Here is a 20,206-nt window from a genome sequence, read left to right on the forward strand (position 1 = left end):
TTGCAACTTAAATTGAGTAAACAGATTCTATTCTCAATAACAGAACCCACCTTAACTCAGTTCAACAGAAAATGGTCTTAGCTTTTCAATGTCCCTTTCCATCATTTTTGATGCACACAGCTTGTATAATTAGAAAAATTTTTGCAAAGGAGTCTAGTAAGAACAATGTATGTGCATCTTATCCTCTTGAGAAAGGAGTAAGCTATGGTATACTTACTGAACTATCGTGTGCTAGTTTGTCTGTAGAGTATGTTCACAAAATATCCATACCTGAGCTTACTTCCCAAAACACTGCCATGTAGACAAACTCCTATTAGTCAAAAATGGGATTTGAGTCACTGGCACAGGTGCAGTCTCTGATACACAGTAGTAAGTCTAGAATCACTTCATGACTGAGAGGAATTGGTGAAGATATTCCAAACAACGTGCAACGCAGTCAGAATTTGCCCCTAGAATTTGATATGCTCAAAATCACAAGAAAAATTGTAGGCATTTAAGAAATTTACAGTAAATGTTTACAGAAGCTGAATATATAGGTTGAGGGAAAACAAGACTTTATATGATAAGAATGCTCAGTAATGAACTTGCGCCAGATCCTGAACGTTCTTCTTTGGAGGGAGACAAAGATCTCCCTGACTTTTCTCATTTTGGACAGTCCCAGTTAAGTCATGAGGACGACTTGCTGAGTAAGGTACTATTTAATGTTCTAAGAATTGCAGGATGTGGCCTGCCAGATTGCAACAACTTACTGAGATGATTTTAGTATACGCCTGTGAGTGTAAATGGGAAGTTTTATATTTCCAACAGCTTTCAGAAGCAGAGAATCTCAACATTTTGTACTAACTTAATAGGATTTTTAAGGTCAGATTTTTAAGGTCTTACTGTTTTAAATATCTGCAATATTTTCACGAAAACCCCCACAGGAATTCAGGGGACATTATGCTGTTGGTATTATCATGTATAATCACTATCACTATTGATTCTAGCAGTGAATATTGACTGCTTTCTTTGTTTTCTTACATGTCATTACATTATTTTTAATATTTATTTATACTGTCATCAGGCCAAATACTGGTTATCATGGTGCAACCTCTGTGAAAGAGTTGCCTTATTCTTAACTGTCATCTGGCTGTTGAAACAATGCTAACTGTAACTGAGGTAGAATACAGGGGCAGTGCCTGGAATTCAGAACTCCAGGGATCAACATTAACATCACTCCCCCCAATTCTGACACATACACTTAGAGAAGTACAATGGCATTGATTGTAAACACACCTAGGGAGGGCAGAGATCTCCATACATGCTGCTTGATTGGTGTCTAGCTTGGGCAGAGCTCTAGTCTGTTGCTCTATCTGCTGGCATTACCTTGGTTTTGATTCACGATTATAAAAATTCTTCCCTGTTGAGCCACATGTTTGCCATAGTTTAACCCGAGCTGGCAACTAAGCATCACACTGCTGCTCGCTCACTCGCCCTGGGGTAGGATGGGGGTGAGAATCGGAGGGGTAAAAGTAAGAAAACTCATGGGTTGAGGTAAGAACAGTTTAATAATTGGGGGGGTGGGGAATGTAATGAAAAGGAAAATAACAAAAAGAGAGAGAAATAAAACCCATGAAAAACAAGTGATGGAAATGAAAAACAATTGCTCACCACCAACTGACCGATGCCCAGCCTGTTCCCGAGCAGTGGCCCCCTGGCCAGCTTTCCTCCTAGTTTATATGCTGAGCATGACGTCATATGGTATGGAATATCACTTTGGCTTATTTGGGTCAGCTGTCCTGGCTGTGTCTCCCCTCCCAACTTGTGCCCCTCCAGCCCCCTTGCTGGCAGGGCACCATGAGAAGCTGAGAAGCCCTTGACTTAGCGTAAGCACTGCTCAACAGCAACTAAAACATCAGTGTGTTATCAACATTATTCTCATCCTAAATCCGAAACACAGCACTATACCAGCTACTAGGAAGAAAATTAACTCTGTCCCAGCCAAAATCAGGACAGTGTTGCTACATTTTGTTTCTGCTCAGCTATACTGCCTGCCTGCAGTGCTTTATTTAACATCTGAAGTTAAACAGTTAAAATGGTTTCTGTTACGTCTGTCTTAATGCAGCTTTCATTAAGTTATAAGCCTGAAGTCTTCTTTTCTCTTTATTTGTAAAATACTTTGGACCAGTCTTTTTTGTTTGCTTGTGTGCTTTAGAAAGCAGATAATAATTTTAAAGTTTCATAATTTGGGGAAAATTCAGACAGTTTATTAAAAATTTGGCCACAATTGGGTGTCAATAGATTGTTTTAACACAAGCTTAGGAACTGATCTAATAGTAATTTGGTCTGAAAAATTACCCTCTATTGCTTATTGAAAACATCAGAAATCTACTGTAGATTGCAAAGGAAAACAAAAGTAGAAATTACCTAAAACTACATATTTAAAGCAACACTATGGTAACATTTCTGTGCACTGAAATAAAGACAGGAATGCAGTATTTCCTTAACTTTTCTTGAACTCAGGGGAAGTTACACTAACAACTGTTTTATGAAAGTAACAGATGCACCTCAATGTCAAATAAAGAAAGTTTATCTTGGAATTTTCCCAATGAGAAGATTTATGGTGACTTTTGTCACAGGCCGGAAGGGACATATAGAACTAATCTAGTCCAACCCTCCTGCTCAAAGCAGTGCCAGCTAAAGCAGGTTACTAAGGACCATGTCCAGCTGAGTTCTGAGTATCTCCATGGAAGGAGACTCTACAACCTCTCGGGGCACCTGTTCCAATATTCTATCAACCTCACATTAAAAAAGGGGTTTTAAAAATGTTTAAATCAAATTTTCTGTATTTCAATTTGTGCCTGCCATCCTATCACTGGATACCACTGAAAAAAGTCTGCCTCTGTCTTCTTTACACTATCCCATCAGGTATTTTTTACACACATTGATAAGACCCCCTTCCAAGCCTTCTCTTCTCCAAGCTAAACAACTCCAGTCTGTCAGCCTCTCCTTGTATGTGAGATGTTAATCATGCTCTTAATCATGTTCATGGCCATCGACTAGACCCACTCCAGTACGTCCCTTTCTCTTTCCAACTGGGGAGCCCAGAACTAGACACAGAACTCCAGACATGGCCTCAACAGCGTTGAGTAGAAGGGAAGGATCAACTCCCTCAACCTGCTTGCAACACTTCCTAATGTAGCATAGGAGGCTGTTGGCCCCCTTTGCCCCAAAGGCACAGTGCTGGCTCATGTTCGATTTGGCATTCACCAGAATCGCCCCGGTCCTTTTCTGCAAAGCTGCTTTCCAGCTGGTTGGCCCCCAGCTTGCACTAGTGTAGAGGTTTATTTCTCCTTGGATTCAGGACTTTGCAACACCCTTCTGAAAAACAGAGGACAACCACTTTCAAAGCTATGTGCACACAGATGTACATTGCCATGCACCCCTGAGCTCCTCACGCAGTTTCATTTCATGCAAAAAAAAGTCACTGTCAACATATATATCAGACTGTCACAGAGATACTTGCCAGTTCTGGTTTTGGTGTGCCAAGTGCACACAGAAGCACTTGCATTATGTAAGCATATCAAGTGCTTGAGAATATGAAAGGGACATTTACAAAAGACTGTACACAGTTGTGCAGACCTGTATCTTAAAATACAGTTCTGAGTTATCTTTCCATTTACATCCCAGACTTAGTGTACTTCACCTATAAAGCTGACTCTCTATTTGATGACTTCTAAAACATCATCGGTCTTTATCATCTCATAAAGCAGACCGCCTTCCAAAACAGAGATTTGCACCTTTTTTCCCCATCTTCCTATTGTTACAAGTATTTTTCCTTTCTTTTCCTTTGGAAAAAGACCATGCTGACTTATTTTCTTGCTGCTTTACTTTCTCCAGTTTTGACCATGACATCTGATACTGCAAGGGTGCACAATGTAACTAATTTGAGATATTTAATTTCTGATAAATTAATACAGCAGAAAATGTAATGAAAGGACCAAATCTTACTCACTTTCTTCAGAAGACAGTTCATTAAAAATCACTAAGAATTTTTAGTACAAGTGGGGTGAGCAGGAATTGACCAGAAGAGTTTGCTTTGACTTGCATTCCTAAAAGATCATCAACTAGAACTAGGATATTTCAATTTAAATTATTTTTATTTCTAATTTTTATTCCCTGAAAGCCATGGTAGTGTTGGTAAACTCAGGCATGCATCTGCTCTTTGATAAAATTTCACCTATTTCTACAAGAAAAATACAAAACAGAGCAAGTTAAGAAGAGGATGTTGATAGCTATGAGGCCTTATTAAGTTGGAGACTGAATCTGAATTTTCTTTCTCAATTTTTTTTTTGGTAAATTAATTTGTAACATTTTTAAACATACCACTGTGTAAAGATATCATTATTCATCCTCAGCTTTTTCTGAGACCTTCGTATTTAGACAAATCCTGAAATCTTCTGTGAGAACTCGTATTTGTCAGAAACAAATTGTTCAGATGCAGCCTTTGGCTCAGGAAACCCCTAAACTACAGATTGGTGGGTAGTAGCAAGTATACTAGGGCAGGCATCATTCTACGCACAGCCTGGTTTTTGTATGCTTTTTTACGAAATCTCTGCTACCGGCAGCTGTCAGATTTGAGCTGGATGGAGTGATATGGTCTAATCCAGTGCAGACTTCATAAGGTTTTATGTTTCCTTGATACTTCCTTATCTTTGTCATCATCTCCTTTGTTTTTCTTTCCCTCAGTTTTTAAAATGTGTGGCTTTCACTTCCTCCATTTCCCTAGCTGAATCTCCTTTTGTTGGCATATCAGTGTATACTTTTTCTACAGCTACACCTGCAGTCTTCTCTTCTTGTTCTTATTACACCACTGTCCCACTCTGATGTCCATCTAATATTCCAGAACTGATATGCCCATGATCAAAGCTTTTTCCTCCTCATTACTTCTATCCTGTTCAGTTCCTAATGCATTATCTCCACCTCAGCATTTCCTTCCCTTTGCACAATTCCCAAATTTTCTTTCAGAGCTGCCTTTCTCAGCACTAGTGGATCTGTTCTTGTCTCTTTCCCTCCAAGTCTTTGCACCTTTCCTCTTTGTTACCTTCCCTAGTCTTGTAGAAAAGGTGCGATAGGAAGGGAAATACCAGCCTCTTCTAGCTGCCTGAGTCAGGAGCGCGTTTAAGAGTCTCAAATCCTGATGTATTCAAACAGGAAGCATAAAATGAAGCTGTCTGTTAATTTTCCAAGAAAGACATCAGCACAAACAAGATTAATGAACTTAATGTTGTCCTAGACAGTGATGCCAACTTCTTGAAAGAAAGAGTGCCCTGCAACAGCTCAGGTCACTTAACAGACTAACTGAACATCACTGATGACCTTATCTAACAGAATGCTGATATGCAATGAAAATTTGTAGTCTAGTAACATGATTAGCTAACTGCTATTATTCTCTCTGGGTGGGAAAGCAATAGGCTTTCTTTAACAAGCTTTGGAAGACAGAATCGGTTGTGTTACCCAGAGGTTTGCACAGTTCAGTGCTGTGTATTTTGAAATAAAGCAGTGAACTAAATGAGCTTTTGTCCCATCTGCTGACTACCAGTGGTTTCTGAGCAATACACTACCCTCCCAACTATTTAATACTGAGGATGATTTAATACATTCCTGTCCCTAACTATTTTTCTTCCCAGTACTTTTTCCTCCTACCAAATTAGGTTGCCATTCCAGATCCTATGCCATATGCACTACATCATTCTTGCTGCTGAATTAAGGACTGAACCTCTGAGGCTATTTATTACTCCTCTCCTATTTCTTTTCTACATTGAATCCTTGCTGCACCTTCATCTCCCATCTTTCCTCACAGATACACCAAACAAGTTAAGTTGGCTTGTATGGCTTTCCTCAGCTGTAGGAGGGTGGGGATGTGAAGCACATCTTGTAAAATGTCTGTCAAACCAAACAAGTAATTTCCAGAGGGTTTCTAACACCTATCAGTTGTTATGGATATCACATTATTATCACAGTTATTTAAAACAGTTTTAGATTAGGTAAATGTCAATCTCCCAGCAACTGCACAACCCTCAGGACATCTTTGTGTACATGACAGACTCCCAACTGTGAAATGATTACTCTAAAAAAACTCCATACTTCTAAATGAGCATGTATTGATGGTTTTCTTTATGGGGGACAAAAAAAAAGATTAAAAAAATCGAAGTTAGGTTCTGCTATTCAGATGCATTATTTTGGTTTGTATTAGTCTCTCTTTTGAGTCTGAAAGTGCACAAGATCAATTTCACTACTGTTTGCTTCCACATTTTCAGTTCACTGGTTAAAAAGAACTGTATCTTTTGGTTGGTTGGGTTTTTTTTAAATTCTCACAGACTTTAGTCACTTAAAAGCATGTATTTTGTTTGAGGAACAAATCAGAGGTCACAATATCAACTTAAGAGTCTTTGCACAAGATCACATCTGAAAATGTTGACAATTCTACTAAAATGACCAACCACTGTTTTCTTCTGTTTATTTTGTTAGTGTGGTCTTCCCTTACACACTAAACCTATAACAGATTTCTCATATACATTGAAGTGATGAAAGAACTTCAACGGGGATTAGGCAGAGCTGCAAAAAAAGGAAGTTTTTTTCCAGTGGTACACAATGGTTTATGGTGAATAAGGCAGGTGCAGAAAGTTCTGACAAAGTGTAGTGAGAGAGACACAATGCAGGAGGTACACGTGTTAATACAAAGGCCCCAGTCGCCATATTGTGAAGAACTCACAAATAATTAGACTTTGTGCAAGCAGCATTAATTCCCATTTTGTAAGGCACAGCTATTTATGCTGGCTTATCTTGTACTGAGGCATAGTCTCAAGTATGTGATGATGCATTCTGTCACCATGGAAAGGAATGTATATAATGTAATATCAAAGAACAAATGAAAACACTATATGCCGGCAAAGCTTCAATCCTTACTTCAACACAAATAAGGATTTAAAAACATGTAGAATGTAAACACAAGTTTTCACAACAGTATTTGTATTCCCCTTCCTTATGTAATTTTCACCTAATTATTTTTTCCTCTAATTTTTTTAATTCTCCAGTTGAGCTGAGCTACTTGTCTCTAACTATTCAATTAGGTATACCCAATGAAGGACTGGGCAGAAAGCTATTGCTATTTCACCCTTGCAAGGCAAGGCTTCTCCCTTGATCTTTTTAAGTTGTCTAGTGATACAGACTAAAATCCTGTTCATCTTACATAAAAGCATCCAGTGAAATCAGTAGGATACCATCTTGGTAAGAGAAACAGGATTTGACCCCAAATTGCACTATCATAAGGATACAAGCTTTCTGTAGAATTTGTGGTCATACATCTCTATGCCTAAAACAGAAACACAAGTTAATGCTTTTGCTGAAAGTTTCCATAATGTAGTAATTAGCAAAGATGTGCACATGAATACAGCTTTAATTAAACATAAATAGACTCCTACCCAGAAATTGCTGCTAGTTTTTGATGAGCCTGATAGGCCATCTCACATCCTCGCGTTCGAGTTTTGTGCATTTCCGCATGCAGAGATGGACAGGTGACTGAGACATCCCCAATGGAAATGACCAGCTCCCGATATAAAGCCACCTGGGTATTGAACTCCTGGACAAGCTGAAAAACAAAGAGGATTTATTTACATGAGACATTTAACTACACGGATGGAAACAAGTTTTTAAAAAACATGCCCAATCTAGGGCTTGTTCCTGCTGCCCCTAGTTTCATGGCATACAGGATCAAGTGCCCAAGACTTAGTAAATGACTAGGGCCTCCGTGGCAGCTGCCTCTTCTGTGAGCTATAAATGTTCACTTGCAGGAAAGCAGTGTTTCTGCTTTTAATCTCTGAAAGTATTTGAGTTATTAGTCTTAAATATTAAGCAGACAAAAACCCAGCTGTTTTACTAGTAGCATGAGGTTATTTTTTGCTGTCATAGAAGACAAAAATATCTCCAGAAATGATTGCCTTTGCTCCTCCTGCTTCCTGATTAACAGCACATTTAGGGATTAGAATGTAGCATTTGCTTTTACATTGGCAATTTTGCTAATTTATTTTGCAATGATTTCTGTTCTGTCACTGGCCTCCAACCCAGATTTCAGACTTAAAACTGATCTGAAGTTACCAGCTGAGATGATGTATCAGATGATAGACATTTTCCAGTTGGGATTCTAGAAAGCACTTTTTCCAATGTGTGTGTGTGTGAAACAAAGAAGTAAATAAACACTTCAACCTTTACAGAAATCTAATATCCAGCAGATACAGATGGATGCTATTGGATAAATGGGTAACTTCTACAGTGATGGAAAGATTATTGCTGAGTTCCACTGATCAGGTACGTGGGATAATATTTTCAGGAAATGAAGCATTTACTGTCTTCTGAGAGAAAGCACATCTGACCATTTGCTCCACATGGTGGTGGGGGTGGAAGGCAGGGAGCAATAGAACAGAATATTTATTTATGTGTGTTTTGCTAATTTGATCTCAATTTCCAAACTACTTAAAAACAGACAAGAGTAACTGCTCACAATTCTGCAGCCATCATTACCACCAGGAGTTCAACATATCCCAACACACAAGCATGCTAAAAACCTGGATTCTATCAGATCTACCAAATTCTAAAAGTCAAGCCCTCAGATTCTCATAATCAGAAAATAAATGAGTCGCTTCTCCTGCAGTATTGCATTCTGACTCTTCATGCACCCCACTGTAATTACTCCGTATAACTGAGAACTAGTATCGAGACTCATTTTTTGGCCATACTTTCTTAAATTTCATTGTAAGTGTAGCAAATAGGTTTCTCTGCTTCTGAAGCAGCAAAACAATCCCAGTGCATTCCAGTACACCTGCACCCTCCCACCCCTAAAGCTGAAACAAAACCAAAAGCACACACCAAACAAAGCCCTAGGCACAATATTTGCTAAACCTGGCTTCAACTCTCTCATTCTGTAGCTTAAGAGAATGAATGCATGAAAGCAATATAGAGAAAAAAAATTGTACTATGTTGTGACACAGCGTAATTATTCTGCACTAAGAAAAAGAGAAAAGCGACTCACCCTGCAACTGGTAACTGGCTGCACCAAACACATTTTGCCAGTTCTCACCTGACATCCCCTATCTAAACAGAGGACACATTCAGCCACCTCAGCATTGCCAGGGAAAACAAAACCACAGTCAATGTTGCAGCACCGAGACAGAGAATAAGAAAAAAACCCCATTGGTTTTCTCTCCTGAATCTTACTGCATCTGGACAACCCATCTGTAAATCATATTTTATTTCTAATCAGTGAATTCTACAAAGCTAGCACTTCTGTTTAACTAATGACATGATGCTGTCAGGAATGAGAAAAAAGGCAAGACCCAGCAGGATCCACTTGTTGGGTATATTTATGGAGCTACTGTGGCAGCTTTTGTTCCTCGGTGCGCTGGGAGTTGCTCCTGATTTTGAAGTATCAGAGTGGGTATCTGCCAGCACAGTTTGCAGTTATTAGAGGAAAAAAATTGCCATAATCCAGCAGAACAGAAGTAGTGGGTATATTTCCAATGCCAAGGACAGAGCTTTAGCAAGATCCAGATTTTTCAAGTAAAGTAGCAGCAACTTCATTTGTTTTCTATTTCTGTCATTGGTTAGAGGAGCAATTTGGGAGCCCAATGTCCAGCTGACTGTAGCTCAAGGAGCCAGATAGGGGGTATGTGGCGCTGGTTTGGAGGAAAGTGTCAGGATCCAAGCATTTTGAACGTGAATGGAGAAAAATGTCACACCATAATGTTACAGTCCAAAAATAACATGGATGCAGGTGCTTGATCTGAGGTTTCACAATTGCAACCAGCGACTCCGTGGAGACTGGAAACAGGTACCACGTATGTCAGGGACAGAATTTCAGGGTCTCAGATTCTGAGTCCTGTTCCAGAAAGATTTTAGAGCAAGACAGCAAGTGCAGTGATGCAGTGGAGGCAACTATTTTCCTACTCAGGCTTCAGTGAGTGCAAGTCTGGGGACAGATTTGGCCGGATCTAGCAAAAAAGCAACTCCAGCTGCTCGGCAGCGCAAGGCGGCGTGTGCTGGGGCTCCGGGTCCCGCTCCTGCAGGACCAGGCGCCCGGCTCCGGTCCCTGCCCTGACCGTCCCGCAGCACCCAGCCGGCTCCCCGCAGGTCTCGCCTTCCCTCCCCTCTCCCGCTTCCGAGCCGCTACGAGTTAGGCTACAGGGCAGCACCCCCGGCGGGGACTGCAGTTTTAAAAATAGTGCAACTGCACGTGATGGGAATAGGCAAGCTGGCGGGAGGAGCGGCACCGCCGCCAGCGACGGGAGCACTCGGAAAAGAGGAAAACTAAGGCAAGCCCATTTGTGGTACCCACCATCTTGCAGTCATCCAAGGCTCGCTGGGTCTGGTAGGCGCTGTCGGAGCCGCTGCCCCGGCGTTCACTGTCGCGGCCGTGCGGCGAGGTCTTGCTGCCCTGGAAGATGGAGGCGGCGGAGCGGGGGCGCTTCCTGCGCCCGCTCGGTGCAGAGCTCATGCACACGCATCCGCCGCGCGGAGCCGCCCGCCGCGCGGGGCCCCGCGGCCGCGGGCAGCGCCTTCCCCCGCCGCCGCCGCCGCCGCCGCCGCCGCCGCCGCCCCGAGGAGGGGTGCGGGCCCGCGCCGCTCGTCGCCTCGGCCCGGCCGGGACCGCGCCGCTCACGGCAGCGAGCGCGGCTGCTGTGGGCGATAGCCTGGCGCCTGAGGGAGAGCCCGGCGAGCGCCCTGCAGCATCGCCTCCGCTACCGCGGCGGGAGGCGGAGGGGCTGGCGCCTTCCCTCCTTCAGCAGCATGTCAGTCCCCGCGGAACCGCCCCGCCGGTGGCATGCTCTGCCGGGAGCGGGTGGGGGGAAGGAAAGCGCGGCCGTACCCGGCGGAGAAGGGCTCCCATCCAGCGGCCGCCGAAACCTCACCCCGATGCTCCCGGCGGGGGAGCCGCGCCACTTACGCGCTCCCCCGCGGCGCGTCTCACCGGGGCTCCCGCCGGCAGCCGCTCGGAGGGGCCGGTGGGGCGGTGAGGGCCCGGGGGAGGGGATCGGGGGGGGCGGCTGCCCCTCGCTCGCTCGCCCGGCCTGTGGGGGCGGCGCGCCGTACGGCGCGCCGCCCCCACAGGGCGGGCGAGCGAGCGAGGGGCAGCCGCCCCCCCCCCGCTCGCCCGGCCGGCCGGCGGGTCAGCTTTCCTACGGGCGTTAGTTAGCACATACGCACACCCCCCCCCCCCCCGTCCGTCCGTTATTTTGCCGAAGCTGACGCTAATCTTCAAGAAGCTTACTTAGAAAATACTTTCCTATTTAGCAAAGACTTGGTTCACTGCTCTAATTTGTTTGGTTTTGTTGGTTTTTGTTTGGGTTTTTTTTTGTTTGTTTTTTCTTCTTCACTAAAAAAGCATCTTACTTCGGGGGGCTAAGAGCAACGTTTGCAGGGTGTGATGCAACTGCACGGTAGGTTGCATTTGCTCATTGTAGGAAAGGTTAAATAGCGATGGGCTGGAGAAGTTGTTTCCCCCGTGCTCCGGCACGGCCGTGCAGTTGCAGCGCAGCAGGCTGAGGCTGACAGTCCCCCCCGGGCCCTGGGCACCGGCCCCTCCCGTGCAGGCGGCCGTGGGGCTGCGCCCGCGCTGTGTCCGCAGCCGCTTTCCCCAGGGCCCCTCGGGGACTGCACCGCCCTGGGGCGAGCTACCGCCTGGGCCAGCTTCAGCGCCAGGGCTGGTCCTGTTCCTCTCTGTAGCCAGGTAGCTATGGTCTAGCTCACTCCTGCTACAATTTTATGTCTTCAGGGCGTTAAATAGAAGGTATGTTTCAGTCATGTTCTTGATACCAGAGCAACGCCAAATGGATCACACACAGAAACCGAGTCTTGCCAAGGAGCTTGACTATGCCAGCGATGGCACTCTGGCGGGTTGAGGGCCGCTCTTCAGGCTGCGCTGAGCCTTGCTGTAACGCGGACACCCTGGTATCTACCTGAGCCCGGACATTGCCTGTTAGTCTATTTTGAAACTCTTTTTAGACATTTTCTGCGATTCTCCCAGAAATGGAAGCTACTGGATGTGTGTTAGTGTTGATGGATTTGCAGCGCTTGCAAGCACTGTCATCACTTTAGGTAAAACTAATTTGGCCTTGTAATTATAATGTCACCGTTGTAAACATACTAGTTCAGCATCTAGAGCAGCAAGAACTTGCAGTTCACAAGTGCTATTTTAAGGACACCACTTTTTTTTCTTTTTTTTTTTTTTGTAGTAAACTTAATTCTATTACTCATAGGAAATAAATGCTTGAATTTGGTGCTGCATAAACACAAGCTTTGAGCCAGGACATCATATTGCTTCCATATACAGACAAGCTATTACCTAATGACAAGGAAAATATTTTAATACTGGCAAAAAGCAAAATGAATACATCTTCTCTTCACAACCATGTAGAACAAAACATATATATTTGTAAAGGGAAATTAAAACATAGTACTATGCCACATTAATGCTAGTGTTTTAATCGTTGCTCATGTATCATTTTAGTCACATGCTTTAGTCTTACTTCAGTCTATTTCTAGTTTTATTATGAGCTACTGAAACAGCAATAATGAAATAATACTAATACTAAAGCCAACAACAATAACAATGAATCTGCCAGAGAGTGCAACGTGTTTGCTTGTACATTACCTGTCTTGGCTGAAGTTCTGGTCCCTTGAAGTCAATTCCAGAAGTCCCACTGACTTTTAAAAAAGGTTAGAATTTAGTTCCTGGTTATATATCTGCCCTGTATAAAGCTGAGTCACAGCTGAGTTTTGCCCTTCAGCCAACATCTGGAACAGTTTTGAAGTCCCAGCAACCTACAGCATGTTCACTCCTGATAGTTTGTAACTTCAGTATGTCCACATTTGGAAGTGGATCTGGTGATTCTTTCTGTAATTTATAAGACTGCATATTTTCATAATTCTTCCAGCTGACCTCTGAAATCATCATGGGACATGATGAATTTGATGGCACCCCAGGGTTATGTTGGAGAAGGAGGAGTGACAGGGAACAAGTCATTCTGGGATGCATAAGAAACAATGATTTTTGTAGGCATCCCAGTTCTTGGGCTGGGGGGAAGAGCTCCAAGCTAAGCCACCAAATGCTGTCACAGGGTGGGCAGCAGGAGAAATAAGACTCAGTTTGGAAATATATACCTCCAGGAAACAAAATGCTCTCTTGAGAAAACAGAGGTATATATGTTGCAACGCTTTCCTGAAAAAAGAGAGACGTAATTCTTTCCTCTTGTCTGAACTAGAGTTCCTACCACAAATGGCCTTATTCTAGCTTCGTCTCCCGATGTTTGATGGATGGCAGTAAGCAGGGGCTTGTTGCTCCCTCCTGCAGCATCCTCTCAAGACCATAGGTAGGTGACCTTGAAATAAGTTTAGAGAGTACTTGGTTGGCCCATTACATAGTCAAATTCTTTGGTAACTCCAAACAAAATAAAAGTAAATACGTAGGCTTTGCTATACCTAGCCTATACTGTAATTCTAAAAAATCAACTGAGAGGAACTTTTTACTTGGGAGTCTCTCTTGTCCCATTTTCTTGTAATCTTTGTCTAATCCATTTATTTCTCTGGTCCTTGGCTTCTGGTAGTATTTCCCAAGGGTAAGTAGAATATAATGGACTAGATAAGTTATGAAAGAGACACTGATTAACTGAGAAATGTGAGGAGATGTCTTTGGAGGAAAAAAAAAAAAAAAGTGAAAAAGAGGCAAAGGAATAGAGAAGGCAAAAAAGGTCATTTCTGTAGAGATACCAAGAGAGAAGAGGAAACCAAGAAAGAGGTACTGAAGAAAATAAAGGAAAGTAATTCTGCATGATCTTCTTAGGACAGAAAAATAAAATATAAGTTTTAAATTTAGATTGAAAATGAAAACTTAAGAATAACTACAGACACTTCTTCACATTTCTTTAAAATATTTTTTTTAAAGAAAGTGAACTGTCTTTCTAAGTAATTATGGTACATTTTAAACAGAGCACAAATTTATTCCCTGGAAATGCAGGGTCAGAGTAGTGCCTGGAGGTAAAGTACTTGATTTTTGTACCAGGTTTCCTGGGGAGTAAAACTGTTTAACCCTCATAAATAAAATGTAATAATGCATTTGAGAACCACAGCTTCAATGGCCATTTCTTTTTTATTAATCATTTCCTACAGAATTGGAAGTTAAGGAAAGGAGTGCCACAGGAGGCACTATTCTGGTCTGATTTCCATAAACAGGTCTTTCATATATCCAGGGTGTTAGCCTTCCTGGCTTCAGAGATGCTCCAGCGGTGGTGGCAGCTCCCTGCACCCCTTCTCCTCAGCCTGTGCTCAGTTCAGGGCTTACAAAGTCAGATCATTTTGTAGCAAAGATTGCACATTAGTATATTGTTAGTGTCTGCTAGTCTAATACCAAGACACAGAAAAATATTATATTTAGTCTGTTTAGAAGTCAATACAGCGTTTTTGACCCCAAATAGAGTAATTGAGTCTTTTTTTTTAAATATCTAAAAATAATTTATGTAGATACCCCTCAAAGCAAACAAAGTAATCTCTGTCCTGTGAAATTTATAGTCACGGTTCAACAAAGACTAGCAATAAATTAGATGAGATTGTAAAGAAAACAGGAAAATTTTTCTAAGTTCTGTTGTGTCAATCTCAACAATTTCCAAGATTACTTAGGAAACTAATGCCCACGCAGTGTATTAGCAGTGGAGATGCTGAGGAAAAAGCTTATTTTGCTTGCAGTCACTGGAAGTTTTTAAAAAATGCAGTCATTAGTGAGTCCGTCTGTAGCTGTCAGCCCAGTACAGGCATGTTTCTCCTGGTTGTGAATGCATGGGACAACATGCTTAAGCTAGCAAAAATGTCAAAATGGCTTAGTCTGCTTTACTTGCCTTCTCTGTAAGTGTTGCAAAAGACTGTTTGTGACACTTAAATCATGCCCTGAGAATGCTAGAGATTATTGCGCTGAGATTTTTGGCACTTAAAAGCTATTGTATTCCTTAAATCAGAGAATGAAAGAAATTCTAAATCAGATAACCCAGGATATGTTCTCGATTTCCTTTACAACATATATTTACATATGTAACTCCAACATGAATTTATATGGAAATACCTGTGGGAGCACTCAGGTAGCTAGACAACTAACTGTTTCAAATTTAGCCATGTTTGCCCAACACAATATAGGATTTAATGACAAGGAAATCTAAGAAAATGGCCCATACAACCAGATATTTTTTGCTTCCACCTGTATAAGTTTTAAAAACATAATATCATTACTAAGATAATGTTAATACCATCAGCACTTCTGTTATTATGAGAAAAAAACCCAAATGCCTACTTTAAAAAAATAAACATTAGCATAACAAATCTTCAAACTGCAGAAATTAATAATTTTTTCTGAAAAGAACAAGGCTAACATCAGTTTCTCATTATGAAAGTATCAAAGGAATAATTTACCTTTAGCTGTAATGTAGTCAATAGAATACAGAATGATAAACTATACCAACAAGAGGAATCTTGCCAGTAGGCTACATGTATACATTTTTTAAAGAAAGATTATTTTAATAATATTTTGGATGTTCTCTTTTGAGATTTTAAAAAGCAAAGGTCTGATAACATGTAAAGGACAAATATTTTCAGATTTCAAAAGCAAGTCAAGGATAGTAAAACTTCAGCACTGTATCTAATGTAAATACAGCACAAGAATTATGCTGTTACAAGGAATAATCAAAATCTAACTGTCAGAGCTGGTGACCTAATGAAAATCTGGAAACTAAATCAGACTGGACACTCAGGCTTAGTCAGTTTGACAAAAATCTGTTTGTGTTATAAGAAGATGAAAACACAACTCACAATTGGTAAACTCACTGGAGGCAGCAGTACTCTGAATCCTCTTCTGTTTGCCATCTGAATGTGGCCTTTTTGAAAAAGCCTTTACTGGCTACTTTATATCTCCACTCTTCTGCCTGTCCTGATAACTATTCACTAGCTACATAGTTGAAAGAGATATTGTAGCCCTACAAAGCAAACTGACTTCAATTTCAGTTATTCTGTTGTTGCACATTACTATTAAATGGTCAGAAGAGATACAACATTGATTTTTGAAATTATCATTACTTCACTTTGGAATTAATGTTTTGTTTAAATGAACAGAAGTGGATCACATCCTCTTAAGAGCTATCATCTGGACTGTTACCCTGCAGTTCAATACATTTTCACATTTGAAGGATTATTTTAATAACCACATTTTCATATTTTCTTTAAATGAAAGCTTAAATCACACGGAAAATGATGTGGTTTCTATGTAAGTATCGTTACAGCACACCACAAACAATGACTTAGTTTACTTTTGGTACACGTCAAGTGTTCATTTTTACATGAAAATGCAGTGTGGGTTGAGTCAAATGATCAGTGATTTCAGCTGGGAAACCTGAGCTCTTATTCTGCCTTACAAGCTTTTTAGTCTTGCTGCTCTGAGTAACTGCACTGAAATCCAGCCATTCTTAATAGAAACATATATTGCCAAGTGTCTTTGTTCTACTTGTCCTTAACCAGTTATCAACCCACTTCCAGCAAGCTCACTAACCTACAAAATTCACATTTTTTTTAAATTTCATGGGTACAATTTTCAACTCAAAACAAAGCAAACAAAACCTGTAATTGTTCTTGATAAATACTGTGCACTTCTGAGAATCTGGCTGTGCATGTGTGACATACAAGGACAGTAATGAGGATCTTCCTTTTTTGCTTTCCTGACCTTTAAATATTACATTATCTTTTTAAAAATCTAGAAAAGGATTGAGAATGATGGTGCTGCCTGATGTTATTCCAAGGACATTCACTGAAAGCAGGGAGAGTTTTAAAGAAAACTAGAACTGAATAAACTAGGGAATTTAAGAATATGAAACATGGAATATGAAAGTCAACCAAAAAAAAGCATATGATTATCCACATGAAAGCAAATAAAACACTCCCTCCCCCTGGTATTTTAGAATGGTAGAAGGGTGGCTTCTCAGAAGATACTGTCCAGGGTTTCCAGTTTTGTTATTTTATTACATGCATGATTCTGCAAACTGTAGTGAGTTGAAGATGGCTTTAATTTTATCTCTTTGCCTGTGCAAAAAGTTTGGTAATCCTTATTGTGGTGTGATTGTGCTGGTTTGCTCCTGTAGGCTTGCAGTTTTACCTTGTTGGTTGGTTATTGAGGTGGTGGAAAGATTCATAAATAAGAGAAGTGGCCTTCTGCTTGTCATGGCACCTGCATTGCTTGGAACCTGAGAAACATCAGAATGAAAGCTCTGGCTGGCAAATTCCATCTCCCCTAATTCTTCCTCCTCCTTTCTGCTTTGCAGATGACAGAAAGAAGAAGAACCCTTTCTAATAATTCTTACTTGGGCTTTGCGTGATAGTGAAAAAAATAGCTTTGTAAAAGTCAAAAAATGATTAAACATTCTGAAGAGGGAGGTTTTAGGGAGACATATTCACCAAGACCAATGTTTCTGACACTGTATTTCAAAGGCAAAAAAAGCAAAGCAGCTTAAGTTTTAATGAAAATTACTTAGATTGAGAAAAGGACACAGCATGTGGGAGGACCTGCAGAGATTTGGATAGATATAGCACATCCTTGTCTTGAAATATGTTTTTAAAATCCTGCATGAGGCTGTTGTACTGCCAGTAAAGAGCTAAAGATTTGAGAATGTATGACTACTGTCCTAAAAATATTGGACTGAATTATTCTATAGAGGCAAAGAAATAAGTGCTTGGTTTCAGTGTTGTTTCATGGATTGCATTTTCCTTCTTACCTTTTCTTTTTCCTGTTCTTTTTAACTTTGTCTTATTATTTCTTTGCCTTCATTTTTTCACGGTTTATGCTGTATGTTTTTTTAATTGGCCTGTTTTCATCGTTTGTTCTTCTAGTCTTATGTTACCCTTTTACTCTGTATTTTGTCCTTATTTTTCCCATTTTGCTTCTCACTCACTTCTCTGTTGTCCACACTCCCATCTGTCTTTTTCTGTGTGATCAAAGAACAGTTTTGTGCTCTGTTCTTCTAAATGAGAAGTGGAACTATAGTTTTGGAGTTAGTATGTCAGATCTCCAAATATAAGTAAAATTCAAAACTTACCCTGCATAGGCTAAAATTTATGATGAGAGAGGAGGTTTTATTATACAAATGAGCTTTAAAAATTGTGTAAAAATTCATATGTAGACACAGACTACACTACATGGTAGACTTACAGGGCCAGATCCCTCGTCCTGCTTTTGTTCCTCATGAGTATCCACAGGGGACTGGATCCTGTGCAACATATGCTGCATATCTATATATAGAATATATAGATATAATATGGATTAATATCTGCTTATATACTATTTCTTCCCCTTCTCCCTGGGGAATGCCAAAGCTAAGGGAGGACAAAATAGTTTGAATAACAGCTCAAATTGTAATCAATGGGTTACTCTTAACATGGGGTTAACATGAATGGGGTTCAGCAGATGCCCACTGGGAGACCAGCTTTGTTCACTGTTTCCCATATCCTCCAGATGACAGTATTGGGAATATGATTATTAAATTAGATGGCATGAATGTGAAAGGGATAGCTGCTGGAACTTAGATGAGAATTCATTGTGATCCTGACAAATCAAAGATACCATCTTTAAAAATGTTGTGAAATCATGTAAGGAAATGTGTAAGATACTGCACTTTGGTAGAAGTTATCCACCATACAAATAAACGTAAGACAAGTAGGTAAAACCCTGTGGAACAGGTTCTAGGCATTTTTGTCATTGACTTGAAGGTGAAGCTATTAGTAAGAAAAACCCCTATCATACCAAGAGGTAGAATTAGTGTTACAGCTTGCAAGATACATGAAATAATAATTCCACTTAATATTTATGGAGTCTTGGCTTTACCAGTTGGTAAAGACCTATCCAGTCTGGTGCTTTGCACTTCAAGCAAGATGTGGACCACTTGGAGAGAAAGGGGAGGGAGAAAAAAATTATAAGGTGGCCTAGAAAATATGAACTCTGTAGAGATTGAAAGTACATGACTGAGAGAAAACAGCAGTTCTCAAGTACACAAACTGCTACAGCATAGGGAAAGCAATAATATTTTTTTTTCCCCTGGCATCTCATAGAAATACATAATAGATTTCAACAAGAGTATTCAGGTTAGATTTAAAATGCTTTTTAATGTTAAGGATAGTGAAGGGCTGGATTAGTTTTCCACAGGAGACTTTAACTGAAGGTTTTTAAGAAAATAGACAATCTGCCAGAAATTACACACATGTTATTAATCCCCCCTTGGGAGGGAAATTGGATTATAGACTCCTCAAGGTCCTTTTCAACTTTATTCTTCTGTGACTTTTTGGAGTTACAAAAATATCATGTCTGCTTCATAAGAAATATTAACTTATAAATATTCCTATAGAAGGTAAAAACCTCTGCTTTTGCAACCTTCCCCAGTCTTATGAAAGGGTTTGTCATTTCATGGAAGTTTGTCAATTCATGAGACAGATACTTTCTTCCACTGTATTTGCCACTACTTCAGCATCTTTTCAAATTCAGTACTGCTGGAAGCAACATTTCTTAACATTCAGTTACTGGAAATGCTCTTCCCAATAGAGGACTAGGGAGGTGATTTAATGACAGCAGTATCAGTGCTATCAAATATTGCAGAAATTTGTACAGCTTTTAAAGATAAGGGTGGGGAAGAAATGAAGGATGAGAAGAGGAGAAACATATACTAACATGAAGAAACAGGGTGGAAAAAGCTGAACAGCAACAGAGAATGCTTATGAATGATGAAATAAAATGAAATGGAAAGCAGTAAGAAAGCAGTTATTTAGGAGTGAAGGTCAGAGTGAGAAAATGCAAGTCAGAGGGACACAGAAAAAGAGCAAGTCCACATTTTGCCTGTAGCCTTTTTCTATTTTTCCATCCCTTTCTATTCAGAGAACACCTGCTATTGACATTTGAAAAAGAATGGAGTGTTCTAAGCATTGTTCATCTGTTTTATTTGAAAATATTTTCAGTTATTTTGAGGAAATGCCAAACAAAAGCTTTTGATTCAGCAATAAAAAGGAAGGTACAAGTATGGATGAAGAGCAAGAGTGTGTCAGGTGGGCCTGGGTTTTGTTTTGTTTTATTTCCTTGTAGACCTGCAACAGATATAAAAAGTTT

General features: G+C 40.6%; 1 protein-coding gene across 2 annotated transcripts in view; it reads right to left on the bottom strand.

The window, feature by feature from the left end:
* The window catches only part of LOC115336642 (regulator of G protein signaling 7 binding protein), a 65,377-nt gene that overhangs the window by 34,252 nt on the left and 10,919 nt on the right, over positions 1–20,206 (bottom strand). The window contains exons 2-3 of one of the 2 annotated variants that reach the window (XM_030004000.1): positions 10,370–10,938; positions 7,464–7,630 (exon numbers count right to left, since the gene is read on the bottom strand). In XM_030004000.1, the coding sequence (XP_029859860.1) occupies positions 7,464–7,630; positions 10,370–10,528 (326 nt within the window). In that variant the 5' untranslated portion in view covers positions 10,529–10,938. Of the gene's footprint in view, positions 1–7,463; positions 7,631–10,369; positions 11,051–20,206 lie in introns of those variants that run through there. The other variant, XM_030003999.1, reaches the window with a different exon arrangement.

Source organism: Aquila chrysaetos, chromosome Z (assembly GCF_900496995.4).
Source record: "Aquila chrysaetos chrysaetos chromosome Z, bAquChr1.4, whole genome shotgun sequence".
Lineage (NCBI taxonomy): Eukaryota > Metazoa > Chordata > Aves > Accipitriformes > Accipitridae > Aquila > Aquila chrysaetos.